The sequence below is a fragment of the Rhipicephalus microplus genome, chromosome 3, assembly GCF_043290135.1.
Source record: "Rhipicephalus microplus isolate Deutch F79 chromosome 3, USDA_Rmic, whole genome shotgun sequence".
NCBI lineage: Eukaryota > Metazoa > Arthropoda > Arachnida > Ixodida > Ixodidae > Rhipicephalus > Rhipicephalus microplus.
In genome coordinates, this window is record NC_134702.1 from 238,735,503 (window position 1) to 238,762,509 (window position 27,007).

The 27,007-nt window shown below is 46.9% G+C and overlaps 1 protein-coding gene across 2 annotated transcripts in view; it reads right to left on the reverse strand.

The window, feature by feature from the left end:
- Positions 1–10,078, reverse strand: part of LOC119169069 (uncharacterized) — a 114,603-nt gene extending 104,525 nt beyond the window's left edge. For both annotated transcript variants that reach the window (XM_037420165.2, XM_037420166.2), the window contains exon 1: positions 9,856–10,078. In XM_037420165.2, the coding sequence (XP_037276062.1) occupies positions 9,856–9,990 (135 nt within the window). In that variant the 5' untranslated portion in view covers positions 9,991–10,078. The remainder of the gene's footprint in view (positions 1–9,855) is intronic.
- Between the last annotated feature and the right edge of the window lie 16,929 nt (positions 10,079–27,007).

The window sequence follows — 27,007 nt, forward strand, 5'->3', positions numbered from 1 at the left end:
GAGCTGTTTATAAACCCTAATTATGCATTGTCATCTACGAGAGATAAAACGCAGCGTGGTACAAAGATGTTTTTCTTGACACAAGCTACGGTCTACGCTTGATAACAATATCATGTGAAGTCAAGCTCGAGTGGGTTTCCGAAGCGGTAACTTGTACGCTGGCCGTGGACCACGCTGGTAGAAGGGCATCTTTAGCTACAATTAGGTGATCTTTCTCACAATCAGGCTGCTGGGCGAGAGTAAACAACAGAACCTCATCTGCTCCAAAATCCATGGTCGCACGATCCTCCCGCAAAAATTCTAGGCCAAGTATGGCATCGTGCGTTGATTGAGCCAGTACTGTGAATTCCACCTTCAACGTTCGACCGTCAACACTAACAGACACAGCGCAGACACCAACTGGACGCGAAAAATGCACCGCTTACTGCCCGAAAAGTGGACGGCTTGTCCCAATAAAACATAACCTTTCGGCCAAGCCATTGCTTGAAAACTAAACTCATCACAGAAACACTTGCGCCAGTATCTATGAATGCCATCGTGGGAACGTCGTCAACAAGAACATGAACCTTATTCTGAAGCATAGAAAGTGATGAAAACATACTTTGATGAAAATTAGTGCGTCCAGCGACCTCACGTTTGTCGGCCACGCTGGCTAGTTTCCCGGTGGCGGAGACGAAAGCCCTGACAGGCACCGTGGAGCTGGTTACCAAGGTGGGCGTGTTGTGGGCGGCGTTAAGCTGCGCACCGACCCGGGTGAATAACTCCAGTTGATCGGCTGGTAGGCGTGCCGCTCGTGGGTTGGGTTGGGGGATCAGTAAGTGTAGTCAGGCCGTTGGCTTCGACGCGCAAACGTCGCGGATCGCAGAGAAAATGTGGAACGTGGTTGACATCGAATTGGGCAAAATCGGGCGATATGTCAAAGAACACCGCACTGGTAGCAGACGGAATGTTCACGAGGCTTAGAGAACGCCGCTGGATATTCAGGGTACGCGGAGCTCTCTTCCCACTGAGACACAAAGAAAAGTGGATGGCTGTTGTAGCCATTACTACTGCGGGCAGCATGAGGCTCTACACGAGAAGACGTCAGAAGTGGAGTCGTTACCTGAGGACCGCGGTTGGGATAACAGAGCTTGTCGAAACTAGCAGAATTAATGCTTTTAGGCGGTGTATCGCATGGTGGTTCACGGGCGTTCACGGTACAGAAACGTGACGACGAAGTTCCTGGCGTACAATGAGGAGAATCATTGAAGAAAGGTTGGCAGGCAAGGAGTCTTGGCACACATCTACAGTGGCAACGGTTATGACGTTGGCCAGGTGTCCGATCTTCGGAGTGATCCGGCGAGCCTTTAGGGCCTGAAACGTTCGGCAGTGCCCGATCACATCAACCACTGAATCAAGACTCTCCTTGCCGATAAGGAAGTGGTGGACGTCTTTCGAGATTCCTTTGAGAATGTGGCCCACCTTGTCTATTTCCGTATTGTTGCTATACACACACTTGAATAGTTTTAATACCTCTTCAATGTATGCTCTGCAAGTCTCACCACAAGCTTGAGCGTTCTGCGACATTTGCTCTGCGCATTTCGTCTTCGTCGCAGGGTCACCGAAGCGCTCTTTGATCTCCTCCGGGAGTTGGTCCCATGTTTTCAAGGCGTCTTCTTAATTCTCGAACTGTACTAAAGCACTGAATTCAAGAAATAGACCCACGTGGAACAACTGGCTGGTGGTATTCCAGCCATTGGTTCGGCTCACCCGTCTATGGTGGTTGAGTCGTTCTTCAACATGATCGCCAGGTTTCCCTGTGAAAGTGTGAGGCTCTCGGTAGTGAAAAGGCGGCGCCATCGTGATCGGCTGTTAGATGTCGCCGTCCAAATTCAATTCTGGTGGTAGTGATTGCAGGCCCTCTAGTCAACGGCTGCGGCGAATCTCGTGCTCTTGTGGTTCCGTTCTTTCTAGACGGTTGCCCTCCGGTCTCGCTTGACAGTACCTGGCTTACCCCTCACTTTCTGCACAGGTCCCGTTAATTAGGGAGGCGATCGCCGGGCTAATTCCAAGGGCCGAAGTATCGACCCCCCGAACTGCACCACGAAAGCGTGGACAATTTTGAAGTGGTCCTATTTGGCGCGCCAGCGGACGCCGGCTGTGGCCCAAAGAACAAGTCAGAGCCGAGAGTTGCTAAACAAAACAAAATTATATTCTCAATTATGGCAGATCAAAACAATACACAAGTATGCACACTCGACAATAGTTGAATACAATATGTCACCATTCAAACAACGTACTACACAGCACAATCAGCCACACTCGAAACAACGGACACAGACAACAATACGCACTACAATGCAGTCGCATGCATCGAACAACCAAGACACTTAAAGACTAAAGAGTTAGAAAACTTATTCAGTCCAAAGGTCTTGGAACAAAAGTCCGAATGATACTCTTCCGAGAATCACTCACTCAAAGTCAAGCGTTGTTGTCGTTCCGCTGCCCCCGAAGTTTCTCTTCCAGGAAACATCGCGTCTTCAATTGGCCGCTCTCCAAGCTTCAAACTTCTTCGCCGGAAACACGTCGGCTTCACACACGCAGCTGTTGCCGCGCGTCTTCGCTCGATAGCGGTGGAAATACACTCTTGCCTGTAGGTCGAGTCTTCACCCCTCAGGTGGGAATCCTCTTCGTCTCCACTTCCTTCTTCTCCTCCTTTGTCACGGAAGACAAAAGGCTTCGCCCACAAGGCGGTACACCCTACGCACTCTGGCGCATACTTTCTTCTTCTCCTGCTTTGTCACTAAAGACAAAACCTTCACCGACAGACGCGGCGGGATACTCTACGCACTCTGGCGTAAACTTCCTTCTTCTGCTGATCTCCCATCTCCGCTGCTCGGTTAAATACCTTCCGCGCGAGATTCCAGAAAGTTCTCATCATTTCGTCGGCGATACGCAGCGAAGGCTGGGGAGACGGTTCGAAGGCCGTCCGCGACGGATGACGCAACCCGGCATCACCCGGCCCCTTTCCATCTAGAACATTCCAGGGCTTGCTCGGGCGCCGATGAGAGGAGGTTCGTCGGCGAACCCACGCTTCCGAGGGGAGAAAGACGCGCGCCTGGGGAGTCTTTGGATGCTTGTATTCTTTTTTTTATCGTTGACCTCTCGGCGCTTCGTCGCGAGAATTTGGTGGCGCGCCCGTTTTTGAGCGCTCATTTTGTGACACTGCCCCCCCCCCCTTAAAGAATATTATCTCATAATATTCAAAACCACACAAATGAGCGCGAACAGTCCCCACACTCTCAGAGACTGTAGCATAGTCCGTCGCTCATGACACGTCACATTCACAATATATCACTCAATACAATTGTACATTGTAATCCAATCTCACAACACATGTATATAACCACAGGTACATGACTACAACACTTCATCACATATTCCAAACAATACAAATGTACAAAGTTCTGTCTTTACAACAATTATACAATAATACACATCACATCACCGTAACAAACATTTTGACTCGCTCGACATACATTTGTTACACAGGATAACACCCACAATAACTCAACATATCGCACTCAGTACTGCCAAACACCTTCCGATTCTACCTCAGCACCTATCCTGTGTATTTCGAGCGGCGCTCTCGCCCTTTCTTGCGGTGCTCTCTCGATCTCTTCTTGTTTTTTCTCGTTCTTTTTCGGCGAGCCCTTACCAACGACGGTATCTGAGGCAGGGTCTCAGCCATCGTTGTCACTTCCGACACTGTTAACGGGTGATAACGTTCAACCGACCTGTTCGGTCATTCACCGGCTTGTTCATGTCACGACATTGTGCCTGGCTGGCCGACTCCGTCATCTTTATATTGTCGGTCAGTTGAGGTCGAGCCGACGTAAGTCCAGCTGCCCAGCACGTAAACTCATTCAATACGATCCTGTTCTCATTCGCTGTCTCTTGCGCCCAGGCTTCACCTTGGGCTCGGGCGAAATCCTCCACAGGATTGTTCTCTGCTGAATGTCGCGGTCCCTGTGTCAGCGGGGGCTCCATCTTCGGGTCTTCCCCCAAACATTCTGGATCATTCGGCCCTCGCGCGCCATCGATGTTTCCGATGACGAGGTCGTACAGGGGGGTCGTCATGCATAGAGCAGTAACCTTCCCGATGAAGTACGGGGTTTCAACCTCAATTTCTGCTTCGGGAAGCCTCCGAACCATGCTGTCAATTAGGCAAACCAGTTTCGTTTTGCCTGTCAACTCACCTTCCCGTACCAAATTTCTCCGCACGATAGCCGTGGAGCTACCGGTGTCTCTTAACACCGTAATCTTCTTGCCCACAACTTTTCCGGGCAGCGTTGGCATTCTCTTCGTAACACCGGTTGGCTGTTTTCACAATACAGCACCCACAATAGGAAGTTTCTCCCCATTTTTCGACTCAACGTATCCGTCGGTGACGGCATCACCATCGGATTTCGGTGCTGCTAGCACACAGGACACCTGGTGAGTTTGATTCGCTCCGTTACGACATGCGTCTGCTTTGTGCCCAGTCTGACCACACTTGAAACATTTTAATACCGTAGGGCTCGTAAAGATCGTTCGACAGTTGTTCGCGCGCTGACCCCCTAGGTTACACAGAAAACATCGCGGAACACTCTCCGGTGCACGCTTCTTTTGTTCGGGTGCCGAATTTTTCGAGTCTTCGGGACACTCCTTCTTGACTTTGGTCAAATTTGTGACACCTTGCGCTTCCAAGAATTGGTCGGCCAATTCAAGCATGCCTTCAAGTGACTCAGCCTTCCTCTCTCTCAAGTACAGCGACAGGCTTGGGTGACAACTAGTAAGAAATTGCTCTCTAATAAGGAGCTCTCTAAGCTCATCGTACTCCTGCGCTGTCCCTGAAAGTTCAATCCATCTGTCGAAATAATGGCTAAGTCGGGCGGCGTATTGTGTAGCCGTCTCACCATCAGCTCGCTTTCCTGTCCGAAATCAGTCCCAAATTTCTTCCACAGTAAATCTAAATCGCTTCAGCAAAGCAGCTTTCACCTTTGCATAGTTGGCTGCATCGGTCGGCGTCAGCCTACCGTACACACTGAGCGCTTCACCACTCAAGTAAGTACTCAAAGCAATTGCCCATTGATGTTCCGGCCAATTCTGGTTCCTTGCCATCGTCTCAAATCTGTGAAGGTACGCGTCAAGGTCGTCCTTCCTTTCATCAAACGCTACGAGCAGCTTGCTTGGGTTCAAGCGGAAGCCGTGGTCCTCCCCTTCGCTGCTTTGAACTCTAGCTTGGACCGGAGTTTCACTTCGCTGTTGCAAACGGAGCTGCTCGAGCTCCATCTCGTGCTGCCGCTGCCGTTACCTTTCAGCCATCTCCGCTTCTCTTTCTTCTTTGAGCTGTGGCTCCCTCGCTTCTCTTTCTTCTCTCGCCCTTTCGGCTGCCAACTTCTCTCTCTCCAGCTCCAACGTCAATTGCTGCTCTCATTCTTCTTTCCCTCTCTCAGCTGCCAACCCCTCTCTCCCCAACTCAGCTTATTTTTCCGCTTTGGCTCTTTCGACCGCCAACCTTTCTTTTTCCAGCTCAGCTGCCTTTTCTTCTTTGGCCCTCTCTTTTTCTTCTTTTTCCTTCTGGGTGACCCACTTCCGTAGTTCGGCGCCAGAAAGACCCATCTTCTCACCAAGAGCGACTAACTTTTCGAGATACATTATGTCTCGCAAATAAAACCTTGCCGCGTGTAAAAAGCATCTGCCTCAATCAGTCTATCGGAACGCTCTCCTGCACTCGTTACCGAGAACACTGAACAACACACAAAATCGTTCCGATAGCACTATCAACAACTCGAGGCTCTTTCTCACTGCTTTGGACACACTGTGCACCAAAAAGGTCCTTATCGCGGACGACAGAATAATTGTCACAGGTCCCGTTAATTAGGGAGGCGATCGCCGGGCTAATTCCAAGGGCCGAAGTATCGGCCCCCCGAACCGCACCACGAAAGCGTGGACAATTTAGAAGTGGTCCTATTTGGCGCGCCAGCGGACGCCAGCGGTGGCCCAAAGAACAAGTCAGAGCCGAGAGTTGCTAAACAAAACAAAATTATATTCTCAATTATGGCAGATCAAAACAATACACAAGTATGCACACTCGACAATAGTTGAATACAATATGTCACCATTCAAACAACGTACTACACAGCACAATCAGCCACACTCGAAACAACGGACACAGACAACAATACGCACTACAATGCAGTCGCATGCGTCGAACAACCAAGACACTTAAAGACTAAAGAGTTAGAAAACTCATTCAGTCCAAAGGTCCTGGAACAAAAGTACGAATGATACTCTTCCGAGAATCACTCACTCAGAGTCCAGCGTTGTTGTCGTTCCGCTGCGCCCGAAGTTTCTCTTCCAGGAAACCTCGCGTCTTCAATTGGCCGCTCTCCAAGCTTTAAACTTCTTCGCCCGAAACACGTCGGCTTCACACAAGCAGCTGTTGCCGCGCGTCTTCGTCGGCTTCACACAAGCAGCTGTTGCCGCGCGTCTTCGCTCGATAGCGGTAGACACACACTCTTGCCTGTAGCTCGAGTCTTCACCCCTCACGTGGCAATCCTCTTCTTCTCCACTTCCTTCTTCTCCTTCTTTGTCACGGAAGACAAAGGCTTCGCCCACAAGGCGGTACACCGTACGCACTCTGGCGCATACTTTCTTCTTCTCCTGCTTTGTCACTAAAGACAAAACCTTCACCGACATACCGGCGTAGGATACCCTACGCACTCTGGCGTAAACTTCCTTCTTCTGCTGATCTCCCATCTCCGCTGCTCGGTTAAATACCTTCCGCGCGAGATTCCAGAAAGCTCTCATCATTTTGTCGGCGCGATACGCAGCGAAGGCTGGGGAGAGGGCGAGACAGTTCGAAGGCCGTCCGCGACGGATGACGCAACCCGGCATCACCCCGCCCCTTTTCATCTAGAACATTTCAAGGCTTGCTCGGGCGCCGATGAGAGGAGGTTCGTCGGTGAACCCACGCTTCCGAGGGGAGAAGGACGCGCGCCCGGGGAGTCTTTGGATGCTTGTTTTCTTTTTTTATCGTTGACCTCTCAGCGCTTCGTCGCGAGAATTTGGCGGCGCGCCCGTTTTTGAGTGCTCGTTTTGTGACACTTTCCACCACAACTGTGACGATGGAACGCGTTAATTTACAGAAGGGATTGATTGCGAGAGGTACTGCTCAGAGGCAGAAACAGGAGAGCAAGATGCTCGTGAGCCAGACGCGCTTCGACCTTGTCCTCTTCATGCGCCCGTCGAGGTGTGTCAATATTATTCTGGAACCTACGTCACTGCTAGCGATAACGCTAGAGCATTCGATAGGAAGTGTGTATGTGCCGACGCGCTTCGGCGCTTGTCAATTGACCGACGGCCAATGCTCTGTTCGCCGCTATAGGTGCCAGTGTCCTGCTGTACTTTGACTTTCCTTTTGCGTGGCCACACGTTTGGCTCGAATAAACAGTTTGATTTTCGACGTGAAGTCTGCTCCTTTCGTCAGCGTCACGACGCCGTGACAGTATTGTGAAGAGCCAGCTCAAAGATCTTCGATGAGGCACAAACTAGAGAAATCAGGCGATAATGAGAAAGACCAGTTATGCAGCCCAGCTTGAATACTAGGAATACACGGGAAGTTTTCCCATGCTAGAAAACTTGGAATCATTCAGACAGTTAATAATTATGGTAGTCAGTACTAGGAAAAATATACCACCATAATCCTCTAGTTTGGAAGAATATATGACATGCGGTGCACATGTACGATAAAGAACGTTTTAAGCGCCAAATGCATAGACAGATGAGCGTTTCATTTAGCGACATACCACTAGATGTACTAATTGCCTTGCGATGCTGTCCTGTCTGTGTCCTAGAATCTGAGGCCTTATAAAGTGATGCAAAATCGGTGGCGAAACAGGCACCTACGGCACGCTCTTCGACACCGTTTGAGTCCGATAGCCGCGACTCACTTATGCTTGACTACGGCTAAGCTGACCTGGCAGAAAGGTATTTTCCCTAAAAGAAGCAATATCTGAACAGTGGTCGAGTTTGTATGGGCATTTAGAGAGAGTTCAAGAAACGCTGAACTCTTCTTCATCTTGGTGAATGTGGAACATTTAGCCTTCTTATGTGCGCGACCTTCATGCTTCATGGCGCCTATAAGTTCAGAGGAGAACCAGTGAAAATATTTACAATGTTTAAGTTTATATTGCAGAATAAACATATGCACGCTACTTAGCACAAGCTCCGTAAACTCTTCAACTTGTTCATCAACATTTGGGTTTTAGTAACCCGTGACCAATCAGCGGCTCACAAGTAATGATAAAAGCTCGTGTAGTCACTTCTCTTGAAAGCAAATCTTTGAGATTGGTTAAAACGACTACTGTAGCTCATTGTTTCCGCACATGCACATAATGCCATATTGAGCAATATTATTATCGACAATATTATTAGCTAACATTGTTAACATTATACCAAAGTCAATCATTTATATACGATGCCCAGGAGCAACCTCGGCAAGTCTTAGTGCAGCTGCACGCAAATATGAAACAATGACAACAAACAAAACAATATTGACGGTCTTCAGAAAAATAAATCAAATAAAAAAAGCGAAAGCGCACAGACAAAAGTGAATGAGTGCAAAAGGAGAAGAATAAACATGTGAGACGATGATGATGGATTGAGCGTGAAAATAAATGCGTAATATACACAACTCTGCGGAAGGCTTCCTGAAAGACGGAAAAGTGAAGGCCTGTAGATTGGGAAAAAACTATTTTAAGATAGAGCAGAGCAAAGATAAAACAATTATTGTGAAATATGAAAAACATTATGATCAAGACAGGTAACAATATTGAGACCTCGCATTCAAGAAGCCTTAGCAGTTACATGAAATGGTGAACTTCTTTCTGGTTAAATTATGCGTCATTCCTAAGTGAGAAGTAAAGGACAGGATACCATACCGCGATTTAGCTTGTAATGAAATGACAAGTTAGCGCAATTTCGTCGACAGTGAGGTGATGATAAAAGAAATACTCGCGCAGTGTTGAAACGCAATCCAGAATAATTACAATTACAATACAAATAGTTTTATAACATTCTATATACTTTCCTTGCATTATTGTTGGTCAGTTTTCATTATTATTCTCTCTAACAACGAAAACGAGCCCTTAAGGTTTCCCTTCTTTCCTTCATTCATATCACCCCTGATACTTCAACCCGACCTAAGGGTGAGCAGCAGGATGAACCTAGGCACTTGTTCCTTGAATAACCTATTTGCTCATAAGAACGAAGTTCATGGTGCACATGAAAATCAGTTAGTAGTTTCTTTGTACTCTTCTAATGCTGCATTCATTCCTATTTTGCACTGCCACGCCACAGTTTTTACTCGCCCTGTGCAGATGCGACCAAGTAGAATGACGTGAGGTATATTACGTCGTTTAATTTCATAAGGTTTTTGTGGTGGAGGCCACTCTAACTAGAAGCGGCCTATAGGTGGACACGTTCTATGTGTATTTTTTTAGTCACGACGGACATGGCTCTTTTGCTTGAATCGCAACGCTTAGAGTGCATGGCCATCAGTGATGTCGTTGCCAATTACTCAATTACGTTACATGCCCAATCGTATACGTCGCAACGCGTAAGCTGCAGAATAAATGCGCTGAATTCAGTTGTCGTTCAGGAGTGCGGACACAGTAGCTCGAGCGCAGCTGACTGTCAGAAATTAGAGCACCAAGTGGGCAAGTTCAATTAACGCGAGGTTGCTTCAACGGTAGGCGAGGCCTGCAAACAGTGGCTGCTGAAGCTGTAGGTACAAAATGCACATTGTAGCTTTAAGGGGAGCTTACCAACCTTTGATTCATCTTGATAAACGCCCAAATGTGGCTGTCTTTCAGGTAAATCTTGACCTTCTCCTAGAAGGACAGTCGCTGCTAGCGAAAGAAGCATGATAACTGTTGAAGGATTCATTTTATACCCAGGCAGCATTAACTTGTAGAGAGGAACTGTGCGCCGAATAAACAGAGTGCCTGCTCAACGTCAGCTGCGAGATGCAGAAAGGGCACAGTGGAGTATCGTTGCCTCGTACGCTCGCTTTTTGAAGCTGTCTTGCTCGTTACGTCTCCTTTCTTTTTGCTTTTTTACTGGTTAATTCGCAGCTGGCACAAGGGTCTGGTAACATTGAGTAAGAACTAGTACAGATGCGAAATGTAGTGCAGGAGTTACACTCATAGCACCGACGTACATTGTGCAAGACCTCGAAAGCAGCAATAGAAACTGCAGATTTTATTCTTCTACATTTATTTAAAAGTGCGCACGTGGCGGAAATACTTATTGTTACTTTTTTGTATATGCAAAAAGAGCCCTGCTTGCTGTTGCAGCTAGAAACACCTCAACGTCTCCAGTGGGAGGCTTAGGCCTTGCCAATCAGACTGTTTGCTCTCAATAAAATTTATTCCTCCTCCTTTAATATACAGCCGGTATGCTATCTGCAACTGGCTCCAACCTTGCTTGCGTTCAGGACGTTGTGCAGTGCAGTGTAAATATAAATGCAACCTTCGTAGCACGTGCTTACTGCTACGACCGCCTGACCATATTAAAAATTGCGTTCATGCCCTATTTTACCGCTGCATGATAAGTTTAGTTGCGGTAAAAGACGCAAATATTTAACCTGTAGTCATCAATGTCAAATAATAATGAAAATGAATCGCCTAATTGCTTTTCTAAATACGGAAGTATGAAATATTCTAATAACGTGGTTTTTATGGTTGTTTGGTAATATTGCTGGGACAAAAAAACAGTAGTTCTTAAACTTGAGCAACAGGAACTTTCACCTCAGGAACTTTCAGCTCCTTTACGTGTAGCTTTGGAACTGTTGCAAGCTATGGTAGACTTACATGGCTGCATCCATAAAAGTACAGGCAGTGTGGCTCATTTTAGAAACTGGCAGCATTCGTGCTTGAAACATAGAGGTAACATGGAAGGTCTTGAAGCCGACATGGGCTTCTGAAATTCTCCCCTGAAGCTAGCTTTAGCTAAATACGTGATGCTTTCACCGTGGAGCCTGGTATGAAATTGCAATAAGACTGAATTTGCCAGTGTGCATAACCCTTATTGAATTACATTTTAAAATAACTAAAAAAAGGAAAGCAAACAAATAAGCCTAGCCAGGATAAAATGGGACTCCAAACCGGGCCCTCTGCGTGGCAGCCCAATAGCCTAGGAGAGAGCCAACCTTGTGTGTGTAACAAAGCTGCAAATTGACACGATGCAAACTTCACGTTGGTTAAAGAATCGGGATGCGACATAGCATCATACGAAAGGAAAGCCACAACTTGGCGTCACACGTTGTGACCTGCGTAACGAATAGGTCATTGAATGCTGCCTACTCACTAAAAAAGACTCGAGCAGAATTTTTCATTGCCTTCAGCCACGGCATCAGCAGCGTACACATACAGACTTACAGGTGTGTAGCAGGTACCAGGCTTCTCCGATGAACGACGCTTACTAACTTAGCAGTTCACGCTGCTCTACTTCAGAAAAAGTATGATTTATGTTTTGAATGGCAGAAAACAAGCGTAGTTGTAGGAATTGCCCGACGAATGTGCAAGACAGGCTCTAAAAAGGCCGCTCTATCAGCACGCGCTGTTTCGTGTGCAGCGAATTCTTGCAGACCTCACGGTTTTGATTATTTTTTCTCTTTTGTGAAGTCGAAGTCTTCTGAAAACTACTTTCATAGAGTATTTATCCCCGAAGATGCACCATGTCAAACTTCTCACAGTTGCATAATACAATCGAATAATGAACACGTATAGCCCGGCTTCGTGACAATTCAGCAGCGATGTAACGCAAGCACAGATCGAAGAAGCACACAACGACGAGGCAGATGGCACTTCCAACTAAATTAGAGTAAGCACAACAAGCCCAGAAGTAAACATACATGTGCAGTCATCACACAGCCTTACACTATCCAGCTATCAATGTTTTTTTCGATACCTAAAACGTCACCGACGTGCGGCTAATACACCTTTCCCCTGCCCTTTTTATCTTATAGGTTTCCGTCAACTCATGCGCAGTTTGATACCTAATTATGCCTTGAGTCTCGGTCTCCTTGAAACGTGGTTGACAAGCTCAGGTTTTGCAATGGATAGGCAAATGTGCCAAGTCATCCATCATTAAATTTAATGCATGCTCCCTTGATCGTTCACTAATACAGCGCCTGGTCTGCCCGTCGCGCGAGTTGCCACGAAAAATGGGAGGGTAAAACAAGTCACGTTCGGGAGATTTTCCGTACGGCTTGCTACGTTTCTTGCCGCAATCCTGCCAGTTCACCTCCTCTCGAGCAGTTCTCTCGCAAAACTGAGCCAATTACACAGGTGTGGAAAAGGCCACGACTACCTCATACCGGCCTTCTACAATTTTTTCACGATATGGGAGACCTTATGAACATAAGAAATCACTGTAGGTCTTACAGTTTTGGTTTCTTCTTTCCCCGTGAAGCTATAGTGTCTTCACTCTTCCCTTTCTGCAAGAGCACTTCTGAGACAGCTGTCAATAACCAGTGAGGGAAGCTCTCAGCTTCGAGTCACTGAATCTAGCTGGATAGCATGATGCTACGAGAGGGCTGCGTATGTATGTATGATGTACATTTATTTCTGGGTTTGCGCTCAGCCTAATTTATATGCAAGTCCCGCCTGTCCTCGTCGCTGGCTGTTTCTTTGATCTGTTGATGTTATTTTTCGGCTAAAATATGTCAGTAGGCAAGTACCAACTAGGCCAACAAACAATCTTGGTATAGCACAGAGAAGTGTAGTGTTTGCAGGCTGTTACTGTGGCAGTGGCATGCCAATGCGGGAATAGGCTGCCAGCCATTTCCAACAACAGTCTGCGCCCACCAACCTATTGCTGATGTCCAACTAAGACTGTGAATTAGCGAGTTCAAAGCATGCTACTCGTCACACAAAATGCCGGCATACGCAATAGCTTCACTGACACAAGCCTCATTCAACTTATATTTATAACATTAACCACAATAGAACTACTTGCGTCAAAATACATTGAATTCAAAGCTATGCAGCGAACTCACACAATGTTGCTAATGACCAGCAGGCGCACTGCCCTCCTGATATAGACCTTCAAGCTATTCACCTTCTACGTCAGCCCTAAAACTAACTCCAGACCCATAAAATGTTTTTGGGCAGGATACGCGTGCTCTTATTCCACCGTGTGTCTGCTCTCTCTCCCCACACCTTACTAGGGTGCCGGAAGCTGTGCTTAAGAGACTTCAAGCAGGGGTGGCCCTTACACTGGCTGTTATAACATCAGGAAACTGGTCGCATTTACCAGTTGGTGATACGTGTGCGCATTGTACCACTTCAGTGATGCAAGTAGATACATACCACCTTATATGGACATGTCAAGGGTTACAGCCGGAACGCACCTGTCACCTCCTTCAAGTTGTCCTTTGCTACAGCGACACAACCAGTTACAATCGCTGGATATATGACAACGCATTCCACATGACACTACTTCATACACAATATCGGCCGCCCCGCCGCGGTGGTCTAGTGGCTAAGGTACTCGGCTGCTGACCCGCAGGTCGCGGGTTCAAATCCCGGCTGCGGCGGCTGCATTTCCGATGGAGCCGATGGAGGCGGAAATGTTGTAGGCCCGTGTGCTCATATTTGGGTGCACGTTAAAGAACCCCAGGTGGTCGAAATTTCCGGAGCTCTCCACTACGGCGTCTCTCATAATCATAAGGTGGTTTTGGGACGTTAAACCCCACGTATCAATCATTACACAATATTGGCCTAACGGCACACACTTAATACACATAAACGCAAAAATATTGTGCTTTAAAGGGAAGTCAACGTCGCATTAAAAATTATAGTAATTCACAGTTTAGGCTTTATTATACAATAACAATGTATGCACTCAGTTGATGAAGTACGCACTACAGGGTCAAGATTCTGCTCTCGTGTTCAACTTTAAATGGTCTGTTAATTTTCAGTGACGCTTGTTACTACGCGGCAGACCAGAATTTACGTCGTTACAGCAAAACAGACACTTATAGGTTCGTATTATTGCAATCTCTTAGTTCGGATATATTATAGTGAAACTTGAAATGTCCATACGTCTAGTTGCTCTGACGATTCGAGGAGACGAAGATAGTGGGAAGAGCTTGGCACGGAGGAAGATAGAAACGTAGGCGAGCAGTTGAGAATAAGGTCGAAGCATTTTCATGGGCTTTGTTGATTGCCGATACATGACAGAGGCCTTTCTCTGTCATGCGGAAAAGTAAAAAGATGTCCTTACAGTTATGTTGAAAGATTTAAGGAACAACTCGTCGACTAAATATAATTTTAATACAAAAGTTTTATTCTGGTGTCCACCTCAACTCCGCTGACGTCCATTCGTCACAACTGACGTTGAAAAAATTTTGCCCCGTATCTGCGTGTTACACTGCAAGTATCGTCGAAAGACGATAGTCTGGCGTCTGGAGAGAGTGAACAAAACGTTTATTTGAAGTTCTGCGCAAGAAAATCGGTGAATGCTATTCTGGAGGCACTGCGTTATAGTGCCTCGAGCGTGCATCGGAGGCGAACAAGCGCATCAAGTCACGTCACACGTAATACATGAGCGCTATCTGGCAGTTATCCTGGAAAACGAAGCGCGCGACGTGCGAGCCCGTCTCTGAGGTGTTAAGGTGTAGAATGCAAGGCGACGGGTAGGTGCCACCATCGTGTCGTCTTAGCAAAGCGATCGAAACACTTGCCTTTTCGTGCAAGCGTTACATGGTCAGTAGAGCGTGATGAACGCTGCGGTCCTTAGAATTACTCATGTATGCCTTTTTTAGTAAAAAATACACATAGATATTATTGACGTGTTGTTAAGGTGCCTCAAATATACGCAATATTTGCTTTTTAATTGACAATAGCACGAGCATGAAGGCTGAACCGCCGTTTGGAGCATCGCTTTTTAATTTTGACGTCATTTAGAGTACCGTTAAGAGTGGGCAAACAGACAAACGTGCGGACAAATAGCCAGACCAAATTTTTTGCGTCGAAGGTCATCAAGAAACACTATCGTCTTCAATACAAAATTAGAAATTGCAAAAAAAGCAGAGAGAAAGAATATGTCGCGCGGAATCGAACCAACAACCTTTCTACAAACAGTGCATGGCGCTCCACTACGGCAAAAAGCTTACGTTGTCAGGAATGCTAACGCAAGGCATATTTGTGTACCATACACCGTTTGGCAGTCCTCAGGGTTTGGTAACTTTTGCGCATTTTCGTTATCAGTAGTGCGATGGCGTGACAAGCTCGCTTTCGGCGTGTTCTAAAGGTCGTTGCCTCCACGAAGCGCTGCCTCCACAGAATGGGGTCTCCGCTGCGCGCGTGCTTACCAGACACGTATTAAGGTTCCTCGATGCACGCGGCCTCCTACGCCTCTTCGTATGGTGGAGACAACAGCGTCGTCTGCTACAGAGTCCGCCATTACAACGCTCTTTCCGCAAGTCACCTATAGCCATGATGGGCAGCTAACTGGTGTCACGTGGCTTCATACGGAGTTTGTTGTGTCAAAAAGTGTAGTACACAAGCAACATGAGAGAAATACAAAATATTCGCATCGGGAGTGTGATATTCTCAGATTTTTATTCTTTAATCTTTATTTTTAAAGCACCATTAGCAGCTGCAGTGGCTCGCAGCAGAAAACTACCGTTCACGCCAGCCTCGTAAACACCTTCAATTTGCAAACTTTTGGACCAGACGGAAAATAATTATATAGGTTAAAGATGTGAACCACAAGCACCCCAGTCCCGTGGCCTTTTGTTGTGTCTGTGGGTTGTATGCCTTCCAACAAAGGGTAAAAACAGTTTGGCAGTTGGCCTAAAAAAAGAGTGAAGAAAATCACGTGCTCTCGTGAGAAAAGAGAAGAACTGTGATTGCGTACTTCTATTTCATATATTGTTTTCGTACTCATTCATCTGCTAACTGACTTACAAACAGCATCCTGCAAGGCACAGTATTTTGAATTTTGTTTTCTCCTCTTTCACCTTACTTCAAACAGCAAGTTGGCGAAAAAATTGTTGATACCCTACATAATACTATTTGGTGCTCTACATTTAGCTTTTACGACAATAAATCATGACTTGCATCTAGACATTGACTGTAAAATCAGGTTTAGCGTGTTTTCCACAGAAATACATTTAAATTAGCGATTGTTATAAAGATTTCACCTTTGTTGTTACAGTGAAACGACCACATATGGCTTTACAAAAATGAGAAAGCCAATTGCATTCAATATACGCCGGTTTCATATGCCACAGCTTTGTTTGGTATAATTAGTATACTTTCAAAACAAGCGCTACACCTCACTTCATGTGAAACGCAGCGCATGCTTTTTTTTTCTTGGCAGCCACCGATTCACCGGTCAAAGCGTGTTTGGCCTCGCCAACCCGGCCGGCGGGTTGCTGCAGGCGAAGCCAATAAGTGAATATGAAAGAATTCATACAGTGACGGTAAAAAAAAAACACGGGCCTTCAGAAAATACTCTTGACAATGAATTGATGGTCTACGTGCTTTCAATCTCATGTTACAAGAACAAATATTTGAAGGCGCCGGTAGCAATAAGCGCACAACATACGAGCACGTTTTTGCGCAACGGCAGCTTGTGTACAACAAACGAATCTGAACAACGCATTCGGTGCTATCCAAAATGAACGAGTTAAGTACGCATGGACACAGAACATAAACGACCGTGCATGCATTGCGCCAAGTGCACTGGTGATCGAGGTTAAGCCCAATTGGCATCGCATTGCTAAATAGTGATAGGCGTCCTTCTGCAGTTGGCGTAAGAGTGAATCACATCAGGCTCGATCGCGATGAAAAGTGCCCGTGTGACAGTGCTCTAAGTTATAACTCTCAAAATGAAGAAATGAGATAACTTAAGTTGCACAAACATGAACGGGCCGCGGGCTGCCACTTTTCTAACTTGATTTTTACCAGCAACAGAAGTAGCTTTTTCGGATCATTCGGAAATCTGCACGTTCTATAGCCATTTCGCGAGTGGTTTTTGCGCGGTGGCACGCAACATCTGGGTGTTTTGCCCGTAAAAAACACAGCGCACGCGTGTCACTCAACCAACAGAGGCGAGACTGCGGGAGGGGGGGGGGGAGGGGGCGAATGGCGGCCGCCTATCGGAAGGCGTCACTCACCGCTTCAGAGTGCGACTCCACCCTGCAAGAGTGCGTGGTCATCGAACAACTCTAAGTCGTATAATTGTGGAGATGATGAAGGTCACTACGCAAAACGCCTCTAAAACTTCGCAAAGTTGCGAAATATGTGGTTATTCGCACACCTCCTCCCTTTTCCCCTGCTCCAACCTCTAGAGGCCGGCGCCACGTCGGCATTGGCTGGATGCTGTCGCGTGGGACTTCTCGCAGTGTTCGTTTGTTTACAGTAGTTCACTACTACCATATTTGCTCTGGAGGCGTGGACTCCTTAGGCCGCAGTACATCTGTTTTGACGGAAACGAACTTCTCCTTCCGTGCGCGCTGTGCTGTGAAATGCTTTTCACCCAAGAGGTACGTCGCTGTTCGTTGCCGTAGGTGGCTGTTGCGCCTTTTATGCAAGAACAAGTATAGTGACGGCCTAATGCTCTTTGCGATACCGCCCGTTAAGCGTGATGAGTTGTGACAAAAGACATGGTTGCATACCCAGAATCGGAAGTGAGAACTTTAGGCCGACATTTTCTAATCTACTTTGCGATGCAAGTTGCGTGTCTTTCACTTGAGCGTGGTTTAATGTTTGCTCAACTCAATGCCTGCTCTTTAACAAGTCACTCTTTGACAAGTCACAGTTGATCGTGCAGAGTGTCACGATCTCTCATTAGCGCTTCTTCTAAAGTGGTGGATTCCAAAGTTGTCGCAACAGTTTACACAACGTATGGAAAAAGAGTACTCCATGGGGTGTTGAGAAACATGAAAGGGCTTATCGAAGGTCAGACGTAGCGAACACTCCACCAGCACCGGTTTTTCTGGTTAAGTCAGAAAAAACGTTCACATACTTCTTAAAACGTGTCTGCACCTTCTGAACTTGATCAACAATGAGGTGCGGGCATAGTAAGGCATTCGAGTGTAACTGTGTGCGATACAAGCTCAATAGTGGCATTTGTTTTACTTCCTCACCTTCGGAGAAATTCCCGTAGGCCTCTCCCACAACTGATACTTGTTTCGGTTTTCAGGCTTGTGGTCTTCGTATTTTTTCATCATGTTTATGTGGAAGATCATGTTCGTTCCACAAACATTGATGACGTATCCAATGTCATTGTTTCGGGAAATGACAGGGAACAGCCTGTTCCACTGCATTAAAAGCTTTTTAAATTAAAACCTTCCTGCCAAAATAAAACCTTTTTGCCAGGACCTAACTTCCTTGGGCGACTTTTCCAGTCAGAATAGATCTTTTGTTTCGCCCGAGCCCTCTCCAGCTGTTCGTGTGCTATTTTGCAAGTCTCCTCCAGGCGATTGCGCAGATCCAGAACGTGGGCGTACGTCGTCCGTGTTTTAGAGTCAAGCACCCTATTCGTTCACAGCTCTCTCAGCATGGTCAGTGGTCCTCGGACGCGGAGGCCGAAAATGAGTTGGAATGAAGAGAATCCGAGGCTTGCCTATGGGACTTCCCTATACGCGAAGAGCAGTGGGCTAAGGTACCTATCCCAAGAGCGAGGCCTCTCTTGACACATTCTCCTCAGCATTGTCTTGAGGGTGTCAATAAACTTCTCTACCAGACCATTCGCCATCACGTGATAGGGCGTCGCCTTCAGCAACTTCACAGAAAGAAGCCGACTAATGTCTTTCATCAGTTCCGGGGTAAAACTTGCCCGTTGGTCGGTGACCATTTCCTTTGGCAAGCCGATACGAGAAAAAATCTCGATCAGTGCTTCCGCAACGTGAACTGCATCGATTGCGGGCAGTGCTACTGCTCCAGGATACCGAGTTGAAAAATCGAATAATGTAGGGACATGTCAGTTCTCACGGTCAGATCTTGGAGAAAGGAGGCCGATTAAGCTAACCGTGACCCTTTCAGAAGGTGTCCGGATAAGAAGCATGTTGCCTAGTGGTGCGACTCCTATTTCGCTTCTCGGGGTAATTATTAGGCATTTGTCGCAAGCAAGATTGGATAAAGCTCTTGACGTCTCCAGTCAGGTCAGGCCAATAAAATTCTTAGAGAACACGATCAGTAGTTCTCTTGATGCCCTGGTTTCTCGCCTAGATACTTGCATGAGCAATGTCCATGATGCCTTCTCGGAATGATTTCGGAGTGACACTTTGTTTACACGTTCTGCCTGTGGTAAAACGGTAGCGACGATAGAGCAATCCTTTATCTTCAATAAACTTGTAGAAGTACGCCTTTCTCGATTTGATTTCTTTATTGACTTTGGCAAAAGTAGTTTTCAGGGTCGTATCCTTTCACTGTTTATTGACGAGTTGTGCTCTTGTAAGCTAAGGCACACTGTTTTTGAATGTACAAAGGTCTGCTCTTCTCTTCATGACCTGGTTTGGCTTTGGCGTTCACCACGCTAGAAGAAACCGATGTTGAGTTGACAGGGGACTGGGTCATAGGTGCTTCCACCAGTAAATTCCACCTTGATATCAGCCACCTGCTTCCACCCAGACTCTGAATTGTACGGTTCTCGGACGTTTGGTAGGTTTTCCAAGATGATACAAGCCAGTACAAGCCACTCTCAGCTTCCCTGTGAAATACGGCGTGTTGACGTGTACCTCAGCTTCCAGGAGATGGCTAGATGATCTGTCTAGCAGAACGACGCTGTCTTGCCTGTCAAGCGGACGTCAAGAACGAGTTACCGCTGGACGATTGCCGTGTTGCATCCCGTGCAACGGAGTACTCGAACCCCTCTTCCTAGCAGTAAACCTCGAACCACTGGCGTATCGTCGACCAGGAAACGTACTGCATACTGCACGGTGTCGTCGTCATGGTGACTAGAACAAGCAATCTTCCTTCCTGGATGTAGAGACGCTTTTCTAGTACGTGTCTGAAATGGTTTGAATTCGGTAAAAGCGCAGAAAGAACTCGGCTTGTCATCTCGAGACTTGCTTCAGTAATTTTTTGCTACGTGTTCTATTTTGCCACACGACTTGCACTTCAGCATCTGCTTAGGCGTATTGCGGTAGTCGGGAGCCAAATGTCCGAAACGATGAAAAAGTATGCAACACAGAACTGGTTTCCGCGGTGCTTCGGTGAGCTTTCTATTGGAATCCACCGCAGTTTCAGGACCTTTTCCTATATTAGGCAAATTCTGGGCCTCAAGAAATCTGTGCGTAAGGTTAGCCAGTTCATTCAATTATCTACACTCTCGCTCTTTTAAGAAAACTACCAGCCTTAGATGGCAACAGCTTAAGAATTGCTCACCGATTACGGGATCTCTTAGACCATCATATGTTATAGATACTTTGCCATGTCGATGCAATGAATGAAATAGCTGGAAATTCTTGCTGCTAACCGTCTCCCAGTTTCTTCATCTGCATTTCGCGCTTTCCTAAACTTCTCCTGATAACCTTAAGCCGTGAACTGAAATCGTTGTAGTAGCGCTTTTTTTTTACCTTCTGGTAATCTAGCGAATTGGCGGCATTCATCCAGCCGATCATGGTTAATGCGTCTCGCGTTGGGCACGTGCGTACAGCGAGACCCCAACTTTCCTTCGGCCAATTCTGTCCGGTCGCGACGCACTGGAAACGCTAAAGATACGCATGCGAATCATCACGTTTCTCGTCCAACGAAGGCAGCAGCTTCTGCGGATTCACGGATGAGGAGGTGCTAGGCGTAGGCAAAACCTCAGTCGCTGCCACTGGCGCATTCTTGCCTCCTTCCTGAAGCTTTAGCTGTAGCTCAAAAATTTCGCGCTGTCTCTAGTCAGCTTCTATGACAGCTTTTTCATCTCTTAGCTTAGCTTGCTGAGCATCAATCCACTTGTGAACCTCTACACCTGCCAAGCCCGATTGGAGCCCTACAGCGGTGAGTTTATTGAATTCTATGGTGCTGTCCGGACGTGTGCGTCTGCACTCGAGCGAAAGTGTTTTCTTTCACTGGTTTAACGAGTGAATCCTGACAATCTCACAAGTTTGTGATGTTATATTGCGGCAGGACCGCTCCAGTAAGAAGTCGACAGTACGCCACAACACAACCACTTGTCACAGATATATTCGACACACTTCGCACCCATACATAATAAATACTCGGGCTAACATGCATGTGGCTAAGCTATGAAAATAAAGAGAACGTTTGCCCTACAGTTCAGGTTGGTGACGTCGTTTCCTGGGACGTCATTGTCTCGTCGGAACCTTGCGGTGGGGATATTTCATTGATGTGGCGCCGGCGCGAGCAGTGACAACTCGGTAGGCTCGACGCCATGGTCAGCTAACCCGAGTCGACGACAGACGCGTAGCGGCTGTCGTCGACTCGGGTTAGTTGGCTCGGGTTGGCTCGGGTCGACTCGGGTTAATTGGCTACAGTTGGGCCCTTGGGAACCAGCAGTGCGGCATGAAGATCCACGCCAGCTCTCCTGGACCAGCAGCAGATTTCAGGAACGCTGGCCCAGGAACAGACAGGCAGGCTCAGTAACCGTGCGCCAGCTCTCCTGGAGCAGTCGTCCAGTGGTAGAGCGGGTCGAACGCCACGTCAGCCTTCATGGGCCTGGCACCTAGCGGAGGTCGAGCAACCAGTTTTTGGAAAGGTAGTGACGTGGCCGGGGTGGAACTTATGGGCCAGTCGCCGACGAGGTACTCCTGCTTTGAACGCTGCACCTCGCACTGCCAAATCTTGATCACGAACCCGTGAGGCCGCGCCTCACGAGCTGCCGCTGTCTTTTTCTTTCACACCACACGACACACACGCGCAGCCAGAAACCCACTGTGCCACCGCAAGACACTTTCAGTTTCGGTTTCTGTTCCGCGCAACACATATTATCACAGAGTGTATCTACGCATAGAGCCGCAAGCTTGTATGTACGATTTATAATGACACAGCGTTTCAGTGCTACCATTCCAAATTTCCGTGTGCATATGTTATCTTGCAATCTTCATATATGTAATCTTGTATTATTCATGCATCTGATTTTAGCAGCTTCATTTTGAGCCACACTTGTATTGTTATTATGATTTTATGTGGTTCTTTTTTTCAGGTGCAAGCAAAATTTTCCGAATGAAGTAACTTTTTTTGCCGAGGCTGGGACCGGGTACGTGAGTACTGTTTCTTGTTCAACACCCCAGCTGATCGGAAAAACATTATTCTGATTACAGCCTACAGAAAGAAAATTTTAATGTTTCCTGGTGAGCAAGCATTACGCCAAAGAATTTCTGAGGTCAAGGTATTTTCTTTTTCTTTTTTGTGATGGCATTTTCTTTGCTTCCATCGAACAAAGGCACACTGCACTTGCAGTACACTGTTCTATTGCTCGCGCCTTTTTTGCCAGTACTGCAGTTTGCTCCAGCTTACTCACCAGCCTCCACTATTTTCCAAGGCATGAGTGGAACGCTGACAGCGACAAAGACGTGCTATCTCATGTAAAAAATCACTCTGTTGAACAATAGAAAATGTAGAAAGCAAGAGCTAGTCCAGAAAGAGTACTTCTTAGGTGTACTGCATCAGCAGATTTTCCTATATAAGCGTGTGTTGCTCATGATTCATTCTAGGGATTGAAATGATCGGTTTCAACTTATTTTACAGCACTTTTTTTTCGCAGAGCTGCACACTTCGTGCAGGTGACGTTTCAGCAAGTGCAGCAGCGACGAGATGCAGAAACGAATACGAGAGTGCACATGTCGTGCAAGCCTTATGCAACTCGTCGGCTGTCCCGAGGATTGTGTAGGCTGTGCTTCGTAAAAGACGGCGCCGCTCACGTTGCTTGGCATGTGTCTGCCATGAAGTGTTCACTGTCGTAATTGTTGCACGTCGCTAAAACAGACACGAAGGCGATCGGCTGTGTCGTCTGCTGCAGCTTCGGCCATCTTGTCCCGCCCGGACTCAGCACTACCTCACGAGCAGGTGCAGGGTATTCGTGAAGTGGCCTTGCTCGACAGCTGTACTTTTGCGAAACAAATAATGCGGTTCCACTGCCTCGATGTTGAACTCGTGAAACGAATGTCAAAGTGCAGCGCCTCCGTGAACCAGTTCACGAAGTGCAAGTGGAACCCATGGGCTTTTATTCTCGCGTGCTAGACTTGAGTGTTTTAATTGCGAATACAATTTTTAGTCGGGTTATGTAAGGCATCCGCTGCGGCGGCTACGTGTCGACAGGTGTTATATCTCCACTCTCCCTCCCTCTCCCATAGCAACAGCTGCGGGCGCGCGTGCTTATCATCGCCCTTAGCAAGTGGGGCATGTGGTGCGAGAAAGTGTATGAGAGGGTAAGTGCCCCAACGGTTTGAAGTTTGAAGTTTATTTCACCACAGTGTTACACCATACAATGTATGGTGTGGAATGCGGGAAAAAAACTGCGATAAAGAACGCAGGTCGACTAGCCCCACATCCCATCAATACAAGGCAGAAAAAGTGGCAGCATTCATAGAGTCCCCGAAACAACTAAACGGACAGAAATACGTAGTTTAAGGGGCACCAATAAGAAATTTTGCATACATAAAATTTAACAAATGTTGATAGGATCGCACTCTTTGAAGAAATACAAAAAATAGAAATAAGCAGAATACAAAAAACAAATCTCAGGAACTGCCTAAATTTCTCTTGCGTCATGAAGGTAAAAAAAATATTCAACATATCCTGTCGTGAAAGAAGGCGGAATTGCTCCAATGAAAAATTGAATTTAGTATGTGGGGAAGTGAATGTTTCATCATTTGTAAACCATAGTTTGTTCGGTATCGAGGAACCTTCCAATAATCACTCTGTCTAGTAGGTCGAGACAAGGTGCTGCGCTCTTAGCATGCTATGGAGATAAGATTGTTACTTCCATTGTTAATTCCAGTTTTTAAAGACGCTAGTAAACAATATTCATACATGTTGTCAAATCTTACGACTCTGAAATTGTTGATTAAAGACAAGGTATGTGCATTATATTTGGCATTCGCTATAGAACGTAATGCATTTTTTTGTAGTGTGAGTAATTTTGGCTTAGAGTGCAAGGGGCCAATACCCCGCACCAAAAGACCGTAGCGTAACTGGGAAGAAAAAAGCATGTTGTATATCATTAGCTTCTGAGTGGTCGGTAAATATGACTGACACCTCCTAAGCATGCCTAGTACCTTACTTAACTTGTTTCTTACCATTTCGGTTTGTGAATACCATAACATATGCTCATGAAAACCAATTCCCAGGGCTTTAGCGGTCGAAGAAAAGTCAAAACAGAATCGTGCAGGTGTAGTTTTGAAGTAGCTTCGTATGTTGTTCCTTTTGAACGAAATAGAACGGCTTTGGTTTTTGAACAGTTTATTTGTAGGAAGTTAGCAGTCGCCCATGCATACAATTCATCTAGTGTCGTGTTTGCTGCCGAAATTAGGTCATTTACATCCCCACCTGTGAAAAACAAGGAAGTGTCATCCGCATATATGACATATTTGACTGTCTGATTTATGTTTATAATGTCGTTTATGTAAGCAATACAATGTGACGGCCCCAATTTACTACCTTGGGGTACACCTTGAGCAAGTTTTTGCATAGATGAATGTTCTGTGTTTATGCTTACACACTGTAGCCTATTGCTCAAATAACTAGTGATTAAGTTTAGCGCATTTCCTCTAATGCCATAATAGGGCAATATTTGTAAAAGGGTATTGTGATTTATCCGGTCAAAGGCTTTGGAGAAGTCAACAAATATTGTCACGACGTCAGAACAGAGGTCTTGCCGTAGAGACTGAGACACCAGAAGCAGGTCGATCTTTTTAATTAGAACGCACAAGCGAGTTCTTCTTCGTCCATTTTGTAGTCCTTCGTGGCACATGCACAACTGCCATCGTCTTTCTTGAGCAAGCACGTGACATTTGCCTCCCTCCGAAAGAAGCATGGTCCCGATGCGCAACTTGGGTGCTCTACCAGGCGTATGAAGTGGTCGTACAAAAACGGTAACCGGGAGCTAATTAACTCGATAAATACGGTTTCATACGCACGACGTGCACGACTTCGGGCAAATGCTTTTGGCGCTTAGAACTACAATTAGTGTCGGGAACGACTTCGTAGCTCACGTCGTTCAAGCGTCGCGTGACGCTGTATGGACCAAAGTACCGTCTTAGCAGTTTCTCAGACAGTCCACGTCGACGTATCGGAATCCAGACTCACACTTTGTCGCCTGGTGAGTAGCTAACAAACTTGTGTCGGGTGTCGTAGCGTTGTGCATCTTGATGCTGCTGATGACAGATGCGCACGCGCGCGAGCTGTCTGGCTTCTTCGGCACGCTGAGTGAATTCTTCGCCGTCTACATGGATGTCGTCACACTCATGCGGCAACATGGCGTCCAATGTTGTCGTGACTTCGCGACCATAGATCAGACTGAACGGTGTCATTCCAGTGGTTTCTTGTCGAGCGGTGTTATAAGCAAAGGTCACGTACGGCAATATCTGATCCCAGTTTTTATGTTCCGTGTCAACGTACATGCTGATCATGTCTGTGAGGGTCCTGTTGAGGCGCTCCGTCAGTCCGTTTGTCTGCGGATGGTATGCAGTTGTTCTCCGGTGAACTGTACCGCTGAGTCTGAGAACCGACTCCAAAAGCTCTGCGGTGAAGGCAGGTCCTCTGTCTGTGATCACTGTTGTCGGAGCGCCTTGCCGAAGGACGATGTTTTCGATGAAAAACTGAGCGGCTTCTGCTGCTGTGCCACGCTGCATAGCTTTAGTCTTCGCATAACGGGACAGGTAATCAGTGACCACAATAATCCATCTGTTCCCTCTTGTGGAAGTTGGAAAGCGACCCAGGAAATCTATTCCAATCTGGGTGAACGGCTTTTCTGGTGCTTCGACTGGATGTAAAAGACCGGCTCGTTTGCTGGGAGGCGCTTTGCGTCTTTGGAAGTCAGTGCAAGTTCGCACGTGATGGTTAACAGCAGCAGGTAACTTTGGCCAGTAGTACTTGCATCGTAGTCGGCACAATGTTCGGGTGTAGCCTAGAAGACCAGAAGTTGCTTCATCATGGCACGCTTCCATAATTGTTTTTCGAAGAGAGGCAGGCACGACGAGCAAATGCAGGTTACCGGTTGGTGAGAACATTTTCTTATAAAGAACATCGTTTCGCAAGCAGAAAGATGGCAGTCCTCTAGCAAATAACCGCGGCACGTCTTTACGTCGTCCTTCTAAATATTCAATGAGTGGTAACAGCTTAGGGTCACTGCGCTGCTCTCGTGCAATAGTGGCCGTGTCGACAACTCCCAAGAATGCCGCGTCAGTGTTTTCGTCGTCAGGAGCGATAGTTTCCACTGGCGACCGTGAGAGACACTCGGCGTCGGTGCGCCTCTTCCCAGATTTGTACACGATGGTCATGTCAAACTCTTGAAGTCTTAGGCTCCAGCGCGCCCAACGACCAGATGGACCTTTAAGGTTGGTGAGCCAGCACAAAGAGTGATGGTCGCTAACAACCTTGAAGGAGCGGCCGTACAAATACCGACGAAATTTGATGACTGCCCACACCACGGCGAGACACTCCTGCTCGGTGGTCAAGTAGTTCTCCTCCGTGCGAGAGAGAGTTCTGCTGGCGTAGGCTATTACTCTTTTACAGCCGTCTTGCCACTGCACCAGAGCGGCACCTAGACCTAAATTGCTGGCGTCAGTGTGAAGTACTGTAGGGGCGTCCTGGTCAAAGTGCGCAAGGACTGGAGGTGTTTGCAAGCGTTGTCGCAGTTCATTGAATGCCATTTGCTCCTGTTCACCCCAAAAGAAGGGGACGTCCTCACGTGTGAGTCGTGTCAATGGCGCCGCAATAGAAGAAAAGTCCTCGATAAATCGCCGGTAATAGGCGCACAACCCTAAGAAGCGTCTCACAGGCTTTTTTGT